This window comes from Pan paniscus, chromosome 7 (assembly GCF_029289425.2).
Source record: "Pan paniscus chromosome 7, NHGRI_mPanPan1-v2.0_pri, whole genome shotgun sequence".
NCBI lineage: Eukaryota > Metazoa > Chordata > Mammalia > Primates > Hominidae > Pan > Pan paniscus.
The window spans coordinates 119718489-119739473 of NC_073256.2; the positions used below are offsets into that span (position 1 = coordinate 119718489).

General features: G+C 38.1%; 1 protein-coding gene across 10 annotated transcripts in view; it reads right to left on the bottom strand.

Annotated features, from left to right (window-relative positions):
- The window catches only part of UBR5 (ubiquitin protein ligase E3 component n-recognin 5), a 159573-nt gene that overhangs the window by 103961 nt on the left and 34627 nt on the right, over positions 1 to 20985 (bottom strand). For all 10 annotated transcript variants that reach the window (XM_034966445.3, XM_034966444.3, XM_034966443.3 and 7 more), the window contains exons 2-5: positions 4454 to 4498; positions 3999 to 4080; positions 3464 to 3540; positions 2946 to 3065 (exon numbers count right to left, since the gene is read on the bottom strand). In XM_034966445.3, the coding sequence (XP_034822336.1) occupies positions 2946 to 3065; positions 3464 to 3540; positions 3999 to 4080; positions 4454 to 4498 (324 nt within the window). The remainder of the gene's footprint in view (positions 1 to 2945; positions 3066 to 3463; positions 3541 to 3998; positions 4081 to 4453; positions 4499 to 20985) is intronic.

The following is a 20985-nucleotide window of genomic DNA, read 5'->3' on the forward strand; positions in this document are numbered from 1 at the left end:
GATGCACTGAAAAGGGCACATCATCACTTCTGTGGTATTCTTGCAAAAAATGTATCACTTGAGTTTAATCACGAGAAATGATAAACAAATCCAAACATTCTACAAAATAACCACTGGTTTTTCAAACTCATCAGGGCCAGAAAGATAAAGACTGAGGATCTGGCCCAGATTAGAGGAAACTAAAGAAGCATGGCTGCTTAGGGAACATAGTGAGAGACCCTGTCTCCACAAAAAATTTAAAAATTACCTACAAAACTTTAAAAAGTTAGCCAGGTGTGGTGGTGGCCCATGCCTATGTCCTAGCTACTTGGGAGGCTGAGGCAGGAGGATTGCATTAAGTCCAGGAGTTCAAGGTTATAGTGACTTATCATTGTGCCACTGCCCTCCGGCCTGGACAACAGAACAAGATCCTATCTCTATTTAAAAAAAAAAGCAGCAGCAGCAGCAGCAGCAGCAGCAGCAGCAGCATGACAACTCAATGCAACTGGGATCCTGGACTGAATCCTGGACAAAAGGGTATTAGTGGACAACTGGAGAAACTTAAATAAACTCTGTATATTCATCAGTGATCAATGTTAATTTCTTGGTTTTGATAATATGATTATGTAAATGTAAAACATTAACACTTACGGAAGCTGGGTGCAACGTACACATAAATTATTTGTGCTATTTTTGCAAACTTTTTATAAGGTCAAATTATTTCAAAATGAAAAATAAAATTTAAAAATAAATAAGAGTAGGCTGGGTGTGGTGGCTCAGGCCTGTAATCCCAGCACTTTGGGATGCTGAGATGGGTGGATCACCTGAGGTCCGGAGTTCAAGACCAACCTGGCCAAAATGGTGAAACCCTGTCTCTACTAAAAATACAAAAATTAGGAGGGCGTGGTGGCACGCGCCTATAGTCCCAGCTACTTGGGAGGCTGAGGCTGGAGAATTGCTTGAACCCGGGAGGTGGAGGTTGCAGTGAGTCGAGATCGTGCCACTGCACTCCAGCCTGGGTGACAGAGCAAGACTCTGTCTCAAAAAAAATTAAAAATTAAAAAATAAAAACTAAATAGAGTATAGGATTAGGAACAAATGCCAGTATATAAACTGATAAGCAAAACCTGGGATGAGCAGACTTTTACTGTAAAGGGCCAAATCATAAATAGTTTATGCTTTGGAGGCTAGTCTGTCCCAACTACTCATCTCTGCTGTTATAGTACAAAGACAGCCACAGATAATAAGTATGGCTGTCTTTCAATAAAAACTGGGGTGGCTGGATTTGGCATGCAGGCTATACTTTACCGATCCTTAAACTAAACAAAAAAATGTTCATCTTTAAGAAAGGTACTATTTGGCAATAGTATAACTGGTAATACTTATTCTTAAATATAATCAAAAATGTTTCAGTTTTATCACATGTAATAAAATTTCATGTTATTACATGCTATTTTCAGAATTCTTTATCATATACTGTGTGCCTAGGACCATTAAAAGAGCACATATAACATTTTAATAAAGACAAGAGCTATATTTAGTATAGCTAAAGGATGTACTCAACTAAAAACTTTCCTCACATTCTAAAATAAATTTAGTTCAGCATGAAAACACAAACGCAAAGAAAGTAATCATTTTGGTATCCCCCCCACAACCTTTTTTTTTTTTTTTTTTTTTTTTGAGACGGGGGTCTCTCATTTCCATTGCCCAGGATGGCATACAGTGGCATTATCATGGCTCACTGCAGCCTCAACTTCCTGGGCTTAGATGATCCTCCCACCTCAGCCTCCTGGGTAGCTAGGACTACAGGCATGCGCCACCACATTCAGCTACATTTTTGTATTTTTAGTAAAAATGGCATTTTGCCATGTTGCCCAGGCTGGTCTTAAACTCTGGGACTCAACAGATCCACTCACCTTGGCCTCCCAACGTGCTGAGAGGTGTAAGCCACCACACCCAGGCCCAATTTTCAAATCTAACTTTTACTTTACCTACCAATTTGTGGTCTGGAGGGAAAAAAGCCAAACACTTCCTCCTCCATTTAATTATATTTTGAAACTAGTTACATTGCTTCTAGTTTTCTGTGATCAGCCTTCGAACACGTGGTGACTGAAGTAGCATAATCTAATCATTAACTGGGTATTTTCAGAAAATCTGGCCATTCAAGAATCAAGGTATAAAATGAGTAAAAGCATCTGACTTTAAATTTGTATATGGTTTCTTTAGTTTAACAGTATATAAACTTTAGATAAAAGTGTCTGAGTGCAATGCCTCAGACGTGTAATCCCAAAACTTTGGGAGGCCAAAGCAGGAGAATCACTTGAGGCCAGGAGTTCAAGACCAGCCTGGGCAACACAGCAAGACCCTATCTCTACAAAAAAATAAAAGTAATAAAATAAATAACGTTTAATTACATCATTTACAAACTTCATTAAACTGATTCAGAAAGAACTACCAGAGTTGGATGCCAGAAATAAATAAATAGGATCAGGAACAAACGCCAGTATATAAATTGACAAGCAAAACCTGGGATGAGCAGACTTTTACTGTAAAGGGCCAAATCATAAATAAGTTTATGCTTTGGAGGCTAGTCTGTCCCAATTACTCATCTCTGCTGTTATAGTACAAAGAATAAGTTGTACCAAGAATAAGTTGTAAGAGAGGACCAAAGATAAAATCATTTAAAATTTTAAATGAAATAAATGGCGCGACATTATAAACATATGTAAACATTATATACATTTTTTAAAGGTCAAGAGCCTAGATTAATTGTAATTAGCCTGTGTGAGTTATTTTTATCATGGTGGCTCGCCCTGAGCAATATGAACTCCTGCCCAGAGTTCAGGAGAATTTTCTCACTCCATCACTAGATAGAATATTGAAGATGATCATTCAGACTGAGAGCACTCACAGGAAGATGATACAGACCATCTGTAAGATGGTGCCTTCAACTGGCCACAACTTACCCTAAGGTGTTGCCTGCCAGCCTGCCTAGAGTCTCAGAACCTGAGAGAAACCATGGAGAGTCGCTTGTCCTACCAGGCCTTGACGTCCTCCCTGCCCCCGAGTTGCTGTTCAACTTTGACCTGGGGGAAAACAAGAGGTAAATTTTTGAAGACCAACATTTTTTACAACCCTGTTATTTCAAATTGCATTGCTTAATTTGGAAATGATCTATAAAATCATTTCAGTTAAAGAGCAGATTTGACTTGGTACCTACTAAACACGTAATATCATTCTTCTGGTAACCTGTTTCTGTTAAGTGATAACTGACTCCTCTGCTACTTTTAATGTTAGTACTTTGGGCTGTGAATCATCGCTTGCATAAAGATTAAAATTAAACTAGAAAGCAATAGTTTCACTGTTTTAAAAGATCTAATTTTCTGTGATGCTTTAAGTTGAGGGTTACCAAAATCAAAACACAGGTTTAATATAATACCTAAGAGCTAAATACATATTAAATAGAAAGGACATAATATCTTACCCATCATTATTATCAGGTTTACCCAATTCCAATCTGTCTGGCTGTACTGAAAAACCAATCCTGCAAACTCTACCATCCTAAAAGCAAAGAAAACAGAAAAAATTATCCAAGTAAAAATGTGTATTAAAATTTGAATTTATTCAACAAAGAGATTCTGTGCCCATCACTGTCAATTCAGAAGACGATAAATAAACTTCCTTCCAAAAGGTGCTTACACCTGAGATGGGGAAATATGACATACATACATTATCAAGAAACCAGTCGAAAATAATTTACAACATCTCAATCTGACAAAATTCAAAGTAAGAAAATGACTGGATTTAGGAGACTCCCCTATTCTGTTACTAATTAGTTTCACACTCTGGCAAATCATGTAAGCTTTCTCTGGGCCAGAGGAGGAAAGAGAACTGGGAGCTCTTCAAGATAACTTTCAAGTAACTGCTGTTTTCCTGTTATAATGGAAGAGATACAATGATGCACAATTCTATTTTGACAGTTTATTTTTCATTTCTCTATCTTAGAGTGAATAATTTACCTCAAGAAGAAAGGCAGCATGATTTGGTCCCACCACACACTGTTTAATAGTAGCCTGTTCCAATACATTCAAAGGGGGGTGGCTGAGAGAAAAAAAGAAAAAGTTAAATTATTTTTTAATGGTAAATACATCATAGGGTTTACTCTTAAATACAATTAGAAAAAAATAGTTGGCAAAACCTATTTTTTAAACTAATATTTACTTCAAAGCAATAATTGAAAAATAATATCTCCATAATCATTTATATCTCCCTGTATGCCAGATTTAAAAAAAAAAAAGCATGAATGCAATCTATAATTCAAATAAGCCCAACTCATAAAAAGTTGATAGATTAAAAGATTCTTAAAGTCTAACAATCACATTAATCTTAATCATATCAGGCTGCCGCCTAAATGAGTTTTTTCTTAATAAAGAAAAATTGTTGTCAGAAGATTTAAATATTTTAAAACTCTTACCTGTTTAAATTATATTTGTTCAGCTTCTCAGAAACTTCTCGTAACCTTTAAAACAAAACATTAACAAACCACGTGTACAGATCTTTTGTAAACAAATACTTCAGACAGGTACTTGTACCATTATTTTGGTAATTTCCAATAGTAGTACACAAAACAACTGCTATGGTAAGAATGTTTTTCATATTTTCATTTTTGTCCCGAAAAGATCACAAGCAGACTCTGCAATTCCGTTCCCTCACCACCCCATTTGCAACCTCAGTAACAATGATAATCGTATTAATCCCATTTTCCCATTAATCCCAGGTGAGAAAACTGAAGCTTCTAGAGTTTATAGAAATGGTAGCATAAAGTTGGTAGCTGAACCAATGCCCAACCAAAGGCTCAATTGTTTAAAAAAACAAAACGAAACAAAAACTGTGTTATCCATGTCAAGAGATTCTTCAGTGCACATGGATATCATGAAATGAAAACAGAAAGCCTAATTGACTTAAGGTATCATCTCAAGTTCTTGAACGGTCTTATAGCACAAAATTGAACAAACCAGATCATCAATGTCCTTATCTATATAAAGTAAGGATAACCCCTCCCATTTCTAACAGCATTTAAAACAGTATTGAACAGATTTAGAAAAACCCCAAAGGGCTACATAACAAAGAGATATTAACTTGTATTTTCTGTTATGATTTTGTTGTTTCTCTTAAGAAAACAGTCTTGAATGTAAAACACTATAATAGCTAAATTAAACTAGGTATTTTGTCAACCTAAGAAAGTCATTTTACAATGTAAAGATATAATCAAATGCAGAGATTTTAAGCAATTCTATTAAGTTATCAAAAAAAAACACTGCCTGATCTGATCTTTTAAAACCTTTTTCAGAAATAATTCTTGTAAAAGTAAACTGAGAATTTTAGAAAGCAATGGGAAAAATCAGAACATTAAATCAATAGAAAAGTCCATGAATTCTGCTCTCTAAAGAGTCACAAAAATGAATAAAATCAAATTTCAATCATTTGTACTAACAGACAAAAATGTTATACATACTCCAAAAATAAATGACGTTAAAGCCAGTTTAGGGCTTAAAAACTGCCACAAAGCATATATAATCTAACCTAATTACTTCAGTAAGAGAAAATAACCTAATTATTTCAGTAAGAGATTCAATTAGGAGTCAGCTGTTCCATAACTTTATCCTGTAAGTTCTATCATCCTAGTGAACAGCATCTTTCAAAGGCGTACAGTAACTAATATTGAATTGCATTCAGTAACTGAAATAACTTTTTTTTTTTTTTTTGAGTCTCGCTCTGTTGCCCCAGCTAGAGTGCAATGGTGCGATCTCGGCTCACTACAACCTCCATCTCCTGGGTTCAAGTGATTCTCGTGCCTCAGCCTCCCGAGTAGCTGGAATTACAGGTACCCGCCACCACACCTGGCTAATTTTTGTAATTTAGTATAGATGGGGTTTCGCCATTTGGGCCAGGCTGGTCTCAAACTCCTGACCTCAATAGATCCACTCGCCTTGGCCTCCCAAAGCGCTGGGATTACAGGCATGAGCCATGACGCCCAGCCTAAAGTAACTTTCAAATGCGGCCATATTTTATTTCTCTCTGAAGAAGTAGATACTTACTGGTGACCTTATTCTCACTCCTAAAGAACAGCATCTGATCATTTGTGATTTGGCCCCCAGAAAAATACATTTTCATTTTTGTAGCCCAGTTTTGCATTTACTTCCATTAACAAAACATGTTTTCATTAGTTCAAGAAAGTTAAGCTTTTTCAAAGAATTCCAGTTTGCCCATTTACAAAGCACACGTCTGTGTTCCAAGATAAAACACCTTAAGGGTAATGTATTGTGGAACCCATGAGCTCTAAGAGAAGGCTGACTAGAAAATAGGGAGAAGATAAACAAGGGTGGGTCTGCTCTGCAGAGTAACAGCAGCCTTTAGAACACCCCAAGAAGCAGCAGGAGCTCTCACTTCCCCGGGTCCACATTTACTATGAGTAACCACAGTAGTGACACTTTCAGAAGATAACTTGTTCATTGGCATGCAACTAAACTCATTCATTTCCATTCCTTTGTTAGTAGCTCAAAACTTGTCTCCAGAGCTCTCGCAAAATATATAGCATTGGGAGAGAAAAATAATTGTCAAGGCCTTTTTCAAAACCGGACAATGCCTGAGATTAAGAATTAAATGTTGTTTCCACAGCTCCAAATATTCCAGACAATTATTTGTTAAACTAAAGTAAGCTTTGAGGATATGAGAATGCTAAAAAATATTTAAACTCAAGAACTCAACAGCTAATTTCAGGCTATCTGGGGAGATAGCACAAATGGTTACTGCTATCAATTAAATTTTCTAATCTTAAAAGTCCTGGTGAGACCCCTAACCACATCTGAAATACATGTCTGAAATGCACATCAATTTGTACTGGAAACAATGCCACCGAATAGCAAGAAATCCGGGGTTTACTCCCAGCTCATCTACTACTACCTGGACTCACTAAAAGTCCACTAGGTCCCAAGTTCTCATCTATGTGAGGGAGAACTCTTTTAGTCATCTCCGGTTCTGAAAATTCTTATTCCTGAAATTCTTATTTTTTGTTTTTTGCCTCTTTGGAGACTGGGTCTCACTCTGTCGCCCAGGCTGGAGTGCAGTGGTCCAATCGTGGCTCACTACCACCTCAATCCCCCAGGCTCAATCTATCTTCCTGCCTTAGCCTCCTGAATAAACAGAACTACAGGTGCGCACCATCTCACCCAGCTAATTTTTGTATTTTTTGTAGAGACAGCGTTTTAGCATGTTGCCCAGGCTGGTCTTAAACTCCTGGGCTCAACGGATCTACTTGTCTTGGCCTCCCAAAGTGCTGGGATTACAGGCATGGGACATAGTGCCCAGCCTCAGTCCTGAAATGCTTATGAATATATGAAAAGCAAGTGTATCAATGGAAGATATATATGTAATGTTTACAATGAAATAGCACTATCATATTCAATTTTTATCGTACCCATTTGAAACTTTCAAATGGATTTTATACAGACATTTAGATTGCTTCCCCAAATATCAAATTTTAAAAAACTCTTAAATTCAGTCCACAGATTTACACAAAATGTATCATCCTTTCAAATCTCAAGAGAGTTATGACTAAACTGGGCCCTACAAATTAGTTTATATGAATCCAGATAACAGTAACAAATAAATCTTCACCCCAAAAAAATAAACTATATTTAAGAAGTATTTGATTATCTTTTACATTAGAGAGTCCTCAGTAGACAGGCAAATCAAAGAATCACTGCAGGCCTGTGATAACATTCGTTTAAATTTGCTAAATTATCCATGCTGTTCCCCTCCTTTAGCCAAAAAAAAAAACGGAAGTTTTTTTAGTTTGCTAATTATTCTATACAACAGAGATTCACCTACTTTAAAGGATCTTCATACAATGTTTACAATAGGCAATATTAACAAAAGTTTACCCTCTCTTTAAAATAAAAAGAAACTCACACTGAAGCTCACCAAATTCCATTTCAGAATAAATTTTTACATGTGGTTATGATGAAAAACAATTTTAAGATACAGCATGACATTAGAATATAACCTCACTGGCCAGGCACAGTGGCTCATGCCTGTAATCCCAGCACTTTGGGAGGCTGAGGTGGGCGGATCACCTGAGGTCAGGAGTTCAAGACATGCCTGACCAACATGGCGAAGCCTCGTTTCTATTAAAAATACAAAAATTAGCCGGGTGTGGTGGTGCACGTCTGTAGTCCCAGCTACCCGGGGGGCTGAGGCAGGAGAATCGCTTGAACCCGGGAGGCAGAGAGCCAGGATCAGTGAACCGAGATTGCGCCACCGCACTCCAGCCTAGGTGACAGAGCAAGACTCCGTCTTAAAAAAAAAAACACAAAGAAAATAACCTCATAATAGCATTTAATCTCATTCAAGGATAGATAGGTAGACAGGTGAACTTTGGTGAGGTGGTTGTAACACACAATGAATAGGTTAGCAAAAAGCTTCTGACAATCCTTGGGTACTCTACACTCCTATTTGCTACATTTATTCTATATTCTAATTAAATAAACTATTTCATTCCTTTAAATGTATAGATCACTTTACAGATCTAGAGGCTGAAATTTTTGTTTAAAGCAACAAAGTAAGGTAACAGCAAACTGATGTTAATTAACAGAGACAGGAAAACAGTGTAACGGTACTTGCTAGAAGCCAACATATTTCATTGCTATACTTGAAATCCCCTCTAATTTCAGTCTCATTCTCCCCAAATTTAACATTACAATTTCAAAGGTAATTTATCTTCTCACTGATCCTCAACTGGCAACAGCACTAAGTACAGGTTCTTCGGTTTCATAATTCTCTGCCTAACTCTAACATATAACATATCTGCATGTTCAAATACCCCTAAACTGGATTAAACCTGACAGAACCTTTCTTGCAGAATTTCTAAAGCAAAAAAAAAAACGTATAATTAAACCTTCAAAGGTTTCAATTCTCAAAGACAGAAAGGTATTTCTGACATCACATACTCTACAAGGTGATGGTTTCCATATACTTGGAACTGTTAAACAAGGTACATCCACTCATGTTTCGTGACTCTCAGCAATCACGTTAATGGCAAAAGTGGCATCATCTGCCACCAGTGCAGTTCCTTCAGTCTCATTCCACTTATTTCCCACCCAGTTCAAATGCCACCTCCTCCATGAACCTTTCCTGGTAGTTGTAATTTCCTTCCTACAGAAGTCTACAAATTCTCTCATATCTAGTCATTTGTGTTTCTATCCGAACTGTCTTCACAGACTCTAAGCAAAGACAGAATACAACTTGCGAAGTCTTTCCTTACCCCTCTGCTTTTCTGGATACAGTTCCAACAATGAAAAAAGTACATTACTGGTACGTAACTTATTTCAGAGGCAGAAAATGTTCCTGATCTTAATCTCAAAAAAACTAACTCTCCAGGTCTTCCGTCTCAAATTAAATACGTGAGCAGTGTGAATATACAGATTTAAGATAGTTTCCCATATAACTCTTAAAAGATCACTTACCATGGAAGGAAAAAAACATTAAGTAACTCAATAATCATATTAGGAAACTGCCTTTAAAGTGACCCCACCTCACCCCAACTCTGGATATCCACTCATGGAATAAAACTTTTACATACCAATACAATTTTATTTTGAAGTAAAGGGCTTAATAATTCATGCAAAGAACCAACAGATACAGTCAATGAAGGTTACCTACAATACTAAATCACAGACTCCTGTAGAAAGTCTTCAAATTCACCTCTTGTCATCCATGTTGGAGAAAGCAGGTATTGCCAAAACAAAAATGCAGTACATGTAAAAAATCTGTGACCAGATAAATTCTGCTAGAAAAAGAAATACTGTAAGAATATTTCTGGCATTTCTCCAAAGGCAAACCATCTAAATCTTAAAGCCTAAGTCTTGGAGTGGTGGTCTTGCCTATACCATTTTTTTTTTTTTTTTGGAGCAACTATTGTGTACTATATAGATAGTAGAGACAAGCACCTTTCTAAAAAGACAACCTATCTCTAACCACAGAACATGGTCCGCAGTTAAATTATCATGCACTTTCTTAAGTAAACAGGCAGTCAGTCCTCAATTTTTACACAGTTCTTTTAAACAACTCTTGCACCATACCACAAACACTGACACTTCTTAAATGCTGCTTCTCATGCCAACTGTTTCACGTTATCACTGATATCAATAAATTCAAACTATCACGTGGGGTGGTCCCACCTGCCAGCCACTATAGCTAGGGAAAAAGGCTACATAAACTTTGAGCCCTTTCTGATGATCATTTACTGGTGCCAACATCTAGAAGGCACATCCCCACTCCAGCCCCACCCCCAGCAAACTGAGATCCTGGGCTAGTTTATTCAATGCGAAGGGTATCCCAACCCCAAATCCCTTTTCACACAGTCCTGGAGGAAGCCAATGGCGAACCACCTAAGGCAAGTTCATAGGGGAGCCCTTTTAAGGAGATCTTTGTTATAAGACCTCCTATATAAACTGAGTCTTCGGCTTGTGCTGCATCATGGATTTGTTTCTGGGTGAAGGGAACAATGCCTTTCCCGCATGCACTCTGTATTACGACAAACATTAGGAGCTACCTTGGCCTATGAGGCTGGAATGACAAAGAGCCAGGAAGGATTATTCCTATAGCCTTAGAAGTATCCTTTCCCCCAGATGAATCACAATCTCACACAAATATATACACTCCACTGGGGTTGGGGCTAACATAGTCACACCAGCCTTCTGTTTGCCTCAGCCCAAGCAAGAAGCACCAACCCGTTAGAAATGAGTCTCTTCATCTGTGTATGAAAAACTTGCTCATCATATGCCTGAAAGTTGAATTAGACACTCAATTTTCAGACACATTTTTAAAAATCCATTTTTTAATGCTTGTATCTGAATTTAACCCTGATCTTCGGTACTCCAACTTTGGGATTTCATGGTGAAGGTAGGAAAATGAGAGATGTAATATAATTATTTTGACAACACACACAGAAAAAAAAATCACTACATTTTCACATCAAAAAATGCCAGGAAGGCCATAATCTTGCAATAAATATACACAAAATTAGCTATATTTAAAACTCCCCATTTTGTCCTTAATTTTTCTCATCTCACAGTTGACCACAGGAAACTTAAGAGTTTAACAATGAGGAACCAATGAGTAAGACTGTTGTGATGGCCAAACAGGAACTAAAAATGTTACCAGGAACAAAAGAATTTAGGCTTCAAGAAAGCAAAGACCATATATGTTAATTTCTTTCTAGCTCTTTATAGGAGGGTTTTCTGTTTTCTTTTCTTTTTTTTTTTTCAAGGGGCACAGTCCTGCTCTGTCACCCAGACAGAGTGGTGGCGCAGTGGTGTAAGCACAGCTCACTGCAGCCTCAAACTCCTGGGTTCAAGAGATCCTCCTGCCTCACCTCCTGAGTAGGTGGGATTACAAGCACATGTCACCACACCAGGCTAATTTTTATTTTTTGTAGAGACGAGTGGGGTGGGTGAGGGTAGGGGGGAGGTGTCTTGCTATGTTGCACAGGCTGGTCTCAAACTCCTGGCTTCAAATGATCCCGTCTGCCTTGGGCTGCCAAAGACCTGTTATTACTGGTGTCAGCCATCATGCCCAGCCTAGGAGGGTTTTCTCTGAAAGTAAATCAGAACCTTTGGTTGTGGTGGAAAATGCATATAATATTATTTAACACAGTTGCCTCAGCAGCTTCCTTTCTTCACCTCTTACAAGGTTTGATTCTCAAACTTGTTAAATCTCAAGACCACCTTATACTCTTAAAAACTATTGAAGACCCCAAAAATCTTTTGTTTATGTGGGTTACATCTGTTGATAACACTAAAGTTAACCAATAAAATTTGTGAATATTTTAAAAATAAACTAACTACATATTGACATAAATTACCTACCTATAAAAAATTTTCCCAAAAATATTTGACAAGGGGGGCTGTTTTACATTTTTGCAAACCTCTTTATTATCAAGCTTCATATAAACTAGATTTCTCTGATCTGCTTCTGCCTTTATCTATCACAATATATTGTTTTGGTATATGAAGTATATGAAGAAAAGCTGGCCCTAGATAGAAAAGTTACAGAAAAGTGAGGTACATTTTAATATCCTTTCCAGATAACCACAGGTATTATTCTTTGATATTATACCAAAACTCAGCAAGTGATTTCTTAAAGGTTGAGAGCAATGTGGAAATCTGAAACCTATTAATGAACTTTGAATAACTCAAGTATGATTTTGTCATCTGGACCAGGATACACTGGTCATTCGGAAAACACTGATTTATTGACTGACACAGATACTCAAAAATCACATTTGCTAATGTTACTATCAATCTACAGTGTCAAACTCACAGTAATGGGTACAAGTTTCCCAAAATTCTAAAATTTGCTTGAAAGTTCAAATTTATCACTAGAAACAAATACCTTCATTGTTTTCTGTAAATTAACGGGCTTACTTGTTCATTTTCAAGAAAATGTCTGTTAAATATCCAAGTCTGAATAACCATTATTTGTCAGTCAGTCTCAAATAAAAATGGTTTCCATGAAGAAAGGGGCTTGTTTTAAAACGATCTTATGCTCAAAGGTATAGATTTAATAAAGTTAATAACTCCTACTGTTTCATCAAGGACACTTTGAAGTGAAACTGGCTTTTTCCCCTACAAGTACAAGAAAAGCAAAGAATACAATGACAATTAGTTGTACAGTTTGGTGCCACTGCTTTGATTTCTGCCAAAAAGCCAGTATTTTACCCACCACTGCTTTTAAACCACAGCACAGATGTCAAAATGGTGAAAAAGCCTCCGTTTTATTATAAAGACAGTTTTGACCTCAGAGCCCCTGTAAGACTCTTGGAGGTCCACAGACCACACTCCGAGAACTGCCATACTCTAAATGCACAGTGCCATTAAAGTGACCAATACTAAATCGACATTGGGGGGAAAATGAGTAATAATTCATTCTTCTTACTAAAACAGCCACAAATGCCAACCAAAATAACCTCCTACTTATATACCTTTTAAATGCTTCTCAAATTATGGATATTCTTTTTAGTCTCCCTCTGTGGCCCAAGCTGGAGTGCAATGGTGTGATCTCAACTCACTGCAGCCTCCGCCTCCTGGGTTCTAGCGATTCTCCTGCCTCAGCCTCCTAAGTAGCTGGGATTACAAGCACACGCCACCACGCCTGGCTAATTTTTGTATTTTTAGTAGAGACGGGCTTTCGCCATGTTGGCCAGGCTGGTCTCGAACTCCCGAACTCAGGTGATCCACCCACCTCGGCCTCCCAGGGATATTCTTTTTAACTGATAGATATATTTATGGGGTGCATGCATACAACATGTACATGTACACAATGTGTATACATGTATACAATGTGTTAATAATCACATCAGGGTAATTGGGATTTCACCTCAAACATTTATCATTTGTGATAAGAACATTCCAAATCTTCTCTTCAAGCTATTTGGAAACATACAACAAATTATTGATAACTATAGTCACCATACTGTGCTACTGAACACTAGAACTTATTCCTTCTTAACTGTATTTTTGTACCCGTTAACCAACCTGTCTTCATCCTACCTTCCCCGCTACCTTTCCCAGCCTTTAGTAACCACCATTCTTTCTACTCTATACCTCTATGAGATCAACTTTTGATATATGGGATCATATATGGGATGATATATGGGATCATAGCTCCCACATATGAATGAGAACATGCAGTTTTTGTCTTCCTGTGCCTGGCTTATTTAACTTAATGTAATGTCCTCCTGGCTCATCCATGTTGTTGCAAATGACAAGATTTCATTATTTTTTATGGCTGAATAGTATTCCACTGTATATATACACCACATTTTTAACCAGTCATCTGCTGAGGGGACACTTAAGTTTTGATTCCCTATCTTGGCTATTGTGACTAGTGCTGCGATAAACATCTCTTAAATATACTGATTTCAATTCTTTTGGACATATACCCAGCAGTGGGACTGTTGGATCATATGGTGGTTCTATTTTTTAGTTTTTTGAGCATCCTCCATACTGTTTTCCATAATGGCTGTACTAATTTACATTCCCACCAACAGTATATGAGAGTTCTCCTTTCTCCACATTAAATTATGCATATCCTTTTTTTTTTTTTTTTTTTTTTTAAAAAGACAAGGTCTTACTATGTTGCCCAGGCCTCAAACTCCTGGACTCAAATGATCCTCCCACCTCAGCCTCCCCAGTAGCTGAGACTATGGACGCATTCCACCATGGCCAGCATTGGATATTCTCTGATACTACATCAAAACTCAACAAGTCATAGTTCCTCAAAAATTAGTTACAATGTTAAATCTGAAGCCCTATCAATGAATTTTTCATACTGTTATAAAAATCTATTGGTCTAATCCTGTACTTTGAATGCACTGTTTGTCCATGCCTGATTCTGGGTTGTTAGTTTTTTTTTTTTGAGACGGAGTCACAGAGTCTCGCTTTGTCGCCCAGGCTGGAGTGCAATGGCACGATCTTGGCTCACCGCAACCTCTGCGTCCCTGGTTCAAGCGATTCTCCTGCCTCAGCCTCCTGAGTAGCTGGAATTACAGGCATCTGCGACCATGCCTGACTAATTCTTGTATTTTTAGTAGAGACAGGGTTTCGCCTTGTTGGCTAGGCTGGTCTCCAACTCCTGACCTCATGATCTGTCTGCCTCGGCCTCCCAAAGTGCAGGGATTACAGGTGTGAGCCACTGCACCCAGCCCCTGAATCTGTTCAGATTATAAAACGGTGTAGCAGCTGGTTATGATGGCTCATGCCTGTAATCTCATCAACTCAGGAGGCTGAGGCAGAAGGATCTCTTGAGTCCACGAGTTTGAGGTAAAAGTGAGCTATGATCGCCCCACTGCACTCCAGCCTGGACACAGAGCTTAGCAACTATAGGCCTCCGGGTTTGACACATAAGAATTAAAGAATTACTACAAGTTTATTTCTTTGGTGAAAAGCAATCTGATCACAGTCTTATACTTCAGATTTCAGCTTGCACATTGATCCCTGTTAACCACTGCTCAGTCACAAGCCTTAACCACATTTTATTTAAATTTGCATCAACAATTTCTAAATCAGTGGTCTCACTTTTCTCACTTACTGCCTACCCAAATAAATCTGTGCCAAGTAGCAAACATCTGACTGACTTTACTCTTGGGTCAAATGACCCCAAATTAAACAAAAGACAAAACAAAACACAGAAAGACAAAACAAAAGATGGTTTTTGTGAGGTAAGTTTCATCTGTTGGCTTCTTGAATCATAGTTTGTAAGGAGAACTTACACTTTTATTAATGCTTATGAAGATGATAAATGCCAGTTTATATATAATGCATTCACGTTATCCTAAATAAGAACATTCACCTTCAAGATGCATTCAAAGAAGAAAATGAAGTTTCTAAATAAATATTGTAACTTCATAAAGGGATATAAACTTTTTAAATGTGAACTTCTAACTATTCCCCTTAGTTATCAGTTTTAGTTGAAACTGTCAAAAAGATTTCTATTAAACTGAGAAAATTCATGTTTCTCTAGTTTGCAGAGAAAAATGCTCTGCAAACTAGAGAAAAATTACATTATTCATGGTCATTTCATTAGCTAAACTGTTTTAAAATGTATACCTACAACCAATTTCTTCCTCTAACCTGAAAAATACTCTGATTAGAAATTCTTATATTGTACCACAAATAACACTTTTCCTAATTAAGTGAAAAGGAGACCAAAATCCCAAACTACTGGGGCCATTTGAAAGATAAACACATCTCTGAAAAACGAAATGCTGAACACACACACACACACACACACACACACACACACTCACACACACACACAATCAGTCATGTTCCTTTTTTGTTTTTGTTTTTCCTTTTTGTGGAGAACGGGGTCTCGCTATATTGCCCAGGCAGCTTTCGAACTCCTGGGCTCAAGCTGTCCTCCCGCCTCTTGCCTCCCTGAGAGCTGGGATTACAGGTGTGAGCCACCGCACCCAGCCCAGTCATGTACCTTTAAAGCAAAATCAATCACGTTATTTTCAGCTCCGTTCGAAACAGGAAAAGGGAAAGAATACACGTGCCAAACAAGAAGAAATTTGGTAAGAAAAGATTCAAGATATGGCCTTTATACACTAATTATTCTTAATAATTTCATAAGTCCTTCTGTCTTACCTAATTTCATTTGTTTAACAGTAAGACTATATATACATTCATACAAGAATCAAACTATGCTAGCAGATAAGACCGAAAGACTTATTCAGGGCTCCTGACCAAAAAAGTGTAGCATCCGACCAAAATTTCAAGAGAATATACTAGGCTTTCTTCACCATAGCCCATCCACATTCTGAATACCTGTGACTTCATTCCTTAAAGCATCTCCCAAATGCAGATAATGTATTCAAATTACTACAAATCCAATTTTAACTCTACATACAAATAAAATATCTCAAGAGATAGCTGATGTACTTCATAGTATAAACACTGCTATTTGGTAAGTTATTCAGTCCTTGAGAAAGAACTGTAAACTGAAATAAAATACCTGAAATGAAATCTGATTTCTCTATAGAAACAAGACAATCAGGGTTATATTCCTGATCGAGGATCTTGATGCCATTAGATTCTGGAGAGTTTCTTTGTACAAGATTTACTGAGATGGCTTCTTGTTGCCGTTTTATTAACGTCAAAGATGAAATCGCAGTTTTGCTGCCTTTGAAATAGTCACTTTACGTCCTAAGCTGCCATTTCATCAGCCCCAGGCATCACACCTACTCTCTTGTGAGGGGCAGCTTGGTGAGGTGGGAAGAGTACGCTGTAGTGTCAAAGAAACCTGGGTTTGATTCCATCTCTACTGTGAACTGGCTCTGGAACTTTGGTAGAGCTTATTTTAACATCCCAGAGGCATGGAAGGTTTCTTCATCTATTAAATGCAGATAGAACTACCATTTGTCTAGTAGTGATGCTGTAAGGATTCAAGATAATTTTGTAATATACCTTGGAAAGAGCAGGCACTTAAGTGTTCAATAAATGGCAGCCATTTATCAATATTACTGAAATGTATTTTTCATCCTTGGATAGCTCACTATATTGCTACTTCAACTCTGCCAAGCTCTGGCTTGAAGTGGTTCTCAAACTAAATAGGGCCTTATTTGATTCCTAAGATCTGCTAGGAACTTGAGGATCCAGGGAATGAAAGCTAAGTCTGGGAATTCTTGGAAAAAGAAATCTGTGAACACACTGTAACTCCTTGTTTCTTATACACGAGTTTTTATTTCAGCGTTTTTTTTTTTCTTCTGGTCACTACCGTCACTCTAACCGCATCTCTCTCTTCCAGAAGGAGCCTGTACTCCAAACACAATTCCCTAACTAAATCATACTCACAAACTACTCTTTTATTTTTGTTTACATAACTATTCCCTCAGCCTTAGAATAACCATATCCCTTCTGAATGGCACTGTCAGAAAAAAGAAAGCAGGTACGTAGGTAGGTAGGTGACATACAGATATTAGACAGACTGACAGAATAACTATATCCCTACTGCCTTCTGCACACATAGCTACTAGTCTCAGGCCTACACTGAAACAAACTGTGGGAAACCTTAATTTACCCTTCACTCCAGACTAAACTAGGCATTTCTCTGAATTCCAATATACCTAGTACATATTTCCCAACAGCAGTTCTTATACTCAAACTACTTGTACCATCAAATATCTGTCTCCCTCACTGCCAAACAAACTCTTAAGGCAAGAACTGTTTTATTAATTTCAAAATTCTCAATACCTGACACATAGTAAATGCTTATTTATATGGATGGGGGAGCTTAACAAACAGACATTCATGTCTTAGCTCTAAGCCCTACACTGCCTCAAAATGGTGGATTTGCGACTTTTTAAAAATTCTTTTAAAATGTTTAAACGTTTAAAAAGTAATTTTTGGCTGGGCACGGTGGCTCACGCCTGCAATCCCAGCACTTGGGAGACCAAGGCAGACAGATCACTTGAGGCCAGGAATTCGAGAACAGCCTGTAACATGGCAAAACCCCATCTCCACTAAAAATACAAAAATTAGTCAGGGGTGGTGGTGCACACCAGTGATCCCAGCTACTTGGGAGGCTGAGGTACAAGAATCACTTGAACCTGGGAGGCAGAGGTTGCAGTGAGCCAAGATTGTGTCCCTGGCACCCTAGCTTGGGCAACAGAGTGAGACTCTGTCTCAAAAAATAAAAATAAAATGAATAAAAAATAAAAAGTGATTTTAAAACATTCTGCTGTGACCAATATTAGCAGACTAGGTTTTATAAAACACAACAAAGGAATGTTGTCCTGCAAAATAATCCCCCATAGGCTACATTATAATTCAAATGGTGCTATAAGAGTATGAGGAATTTCTGCAACTCTGAGAATTAGCCCCAGAAAGAGTTTACCAGACAAACAGGAAAGTTACTCAATACTTCATAGTTGTGGGATACTCTCCCAGTCCTCTTGCCTAAGAAGACAATCTTCTTTCTCCTCTCCCTCTCCCTCCCCTGCGGTTTGTATCTGGGCTGGTGTTAGGGAAATGTGCTACAGGGACCAAAAGGAAGCTGGAAGCAATAGCAAGGGGGAAGGAGAGCTTATCAGGAAGCAAAATTACAGATAAAAGCCTATTATAGTGCAGAGCCTGGCTGTCTAAGCGCCTTACATTGGTAACAGGAATCTAACTGGTGAAGTGCCTTAACATGAAAATTACAGGAAGTCCAATCACTGGAGGTCTTCCAATGGCAAGTAATACAATAAAATATTCTAACACCTAATGCTTACCAGAATAGGAATAATTGGATATAAACATACACATTAAATTGTTTCTTTGGTTTGGGCAATCATCAACATTGTAGCTTTCATGAAAAGGCAAAATTAGTGCCAGACTGGTCCTACCGAGTCAATCAAAAGCCCTGGGTTTTGACTCCCAGCTCTGACACCGTGTAACCTTGGATACCTCATTTAACATCTCTTGCTCTCATGTTCCCACTTCTGTCAAAAATTTATCTGTTTCACAAAGTTGTTTTAAGAAACAGGTAACATCACATGCAAAAGTAATGTGTACTCTCTAAAATAAGAGTGCCTAAATATGGCTCATCATCGAAATCCCTGGGGAACAATTAAAAAGACATATTCTTAGGCCCCATTTAAACCTACTAAATCAGAAATCTCTAAATACAAGGCTCAATAATTTATATTCTGGCTAAATAAATATTGGTATATGCATGAAATATCTCTGGAAGGAATAATACTAATCACCTATGAGGAAGGGAAGTAGAAGGCCAGGAAACAGAAGAGGGAGGGAGGCTTTTCACTGTATGCCAATTTACAATTATTTATTTATTTATTTTTATTTTTTGAGACGGAGTCTCGCAATGTTGCCCAGGCTGGAGTGCAGTGGTGCAATCTCAGCTCACTGCAATTCCACCTCCCAGGTTCAAGCAATTCTCCTGCCTCAGCCTCCCAAGTAGCTAGGATTACAGGCGCCCGCTACCACACCTGGCTAATTTTTTTGTATTTTTAGTAGAGACAGGGTTTCACTATGTTGGCCAGGCTGGTCTCGAACTCCTGACCTCGTGATCTGCCCGCCTAGGCTTCCCAAAGTGCTGGGATTACGGGCACAATTTTTTATTTTTAGACCACATGAACATATTACCAACTTAAAATTTTTTTTAAAAAATGTCTATGCATCCACAGTAATTCTGATGGCTCAACTAGGTTTGGAACTCACTACTCACTCTAAAACACCATAAATACACACAAGGATTAAAATATTCACAAAAGTAGGGGTCCGTTTAGGGAGGCAGTAAGTAAGCATACTATTTCAAGTTTGGAGACTGTTGCTTAGGACAGCCCCCTCTTAGAAATTCACAATTCATACACCTCCATTAAGCCTCCAATAAGCCCTACAATGAAAAGGCCTGTTTATGCTTAATCTTATGCTTCCCAAGTTGAAGCTGAACATGGAACACTCGCTAGTAAGATCTTGGGGAACCAGAGGACACTGGTTTGAGAGCTAAGGTTCCTGAAGTAGAGCAAGTCTTAGTCATCTCTACCCTAGAACCCAAGAGAGTGTATCTAGAACATAGAAACCTCCTCCAAAAGGCAGAGCTCAACAGTGACAAACTGCGTTTCCTGTCTTTTCTCTTCGTCTACAAATGGTTTCCCAATTTCCTTATTGTTTAATCAACTGAAAGGATTTTTTAAAGAGCATAATAATCCACTGTGCCTAAAATCATATCGTTAAAAAATGTACAATACTGGCCAAGCGTGCTGGCTCACACCTGTAATCCTAGCACTTTGGGAGGCCGAGGCAGGTGGATCATGAGGTCAGTAGATTGAGGCCATGCTGGCCAACATGGTGAAACCCTGTCTCTATTAAAAATACAAAAATTAGCTGGGCATTGTTGGACGCGCCTATAGTCCCAGCTACTCAGGAGGCTAAGGCAGAAGAATCGCTGGAACCCAGGAGGCAGAGGTCGCAGCGAGCAGAGATCGCGCCACTGCACTTCAGCCTGGGCAACAAAGCGAGACTCTTATCTCACAAAAAAAAAGGTAAAATACCTACAGCCCAAATAAATGTTTTCAACCCAAATATGGCAGTAGGCATTTTTATTCCTTTAAGTGTGAAAATAAAAGATCTTTATGATTCAAAAGCGCCTTGTTTTAGGAGACAGCAATAGATTTCAGTATTGTTTTTCCTTCTCCAATATAAGCAGACCCTGCTGGGCATCTTTATTCCCATTAAGCCAGACTAATCAAGTGAGCTGTACAATCAAACCACTTGACAACCTCATTTTTTACTGAAAACCTACAGATCTGCATAATCAGAATGGGTCTAAAAGCTATATCAAATGGCTATTTGAAGTCTGCACCTACTTCAATGCACTCTAATGGGTCTCTAATCTAGAAACCCTTCCTCCAACTATCTAAACCAAAGCAGTCAAACAAAT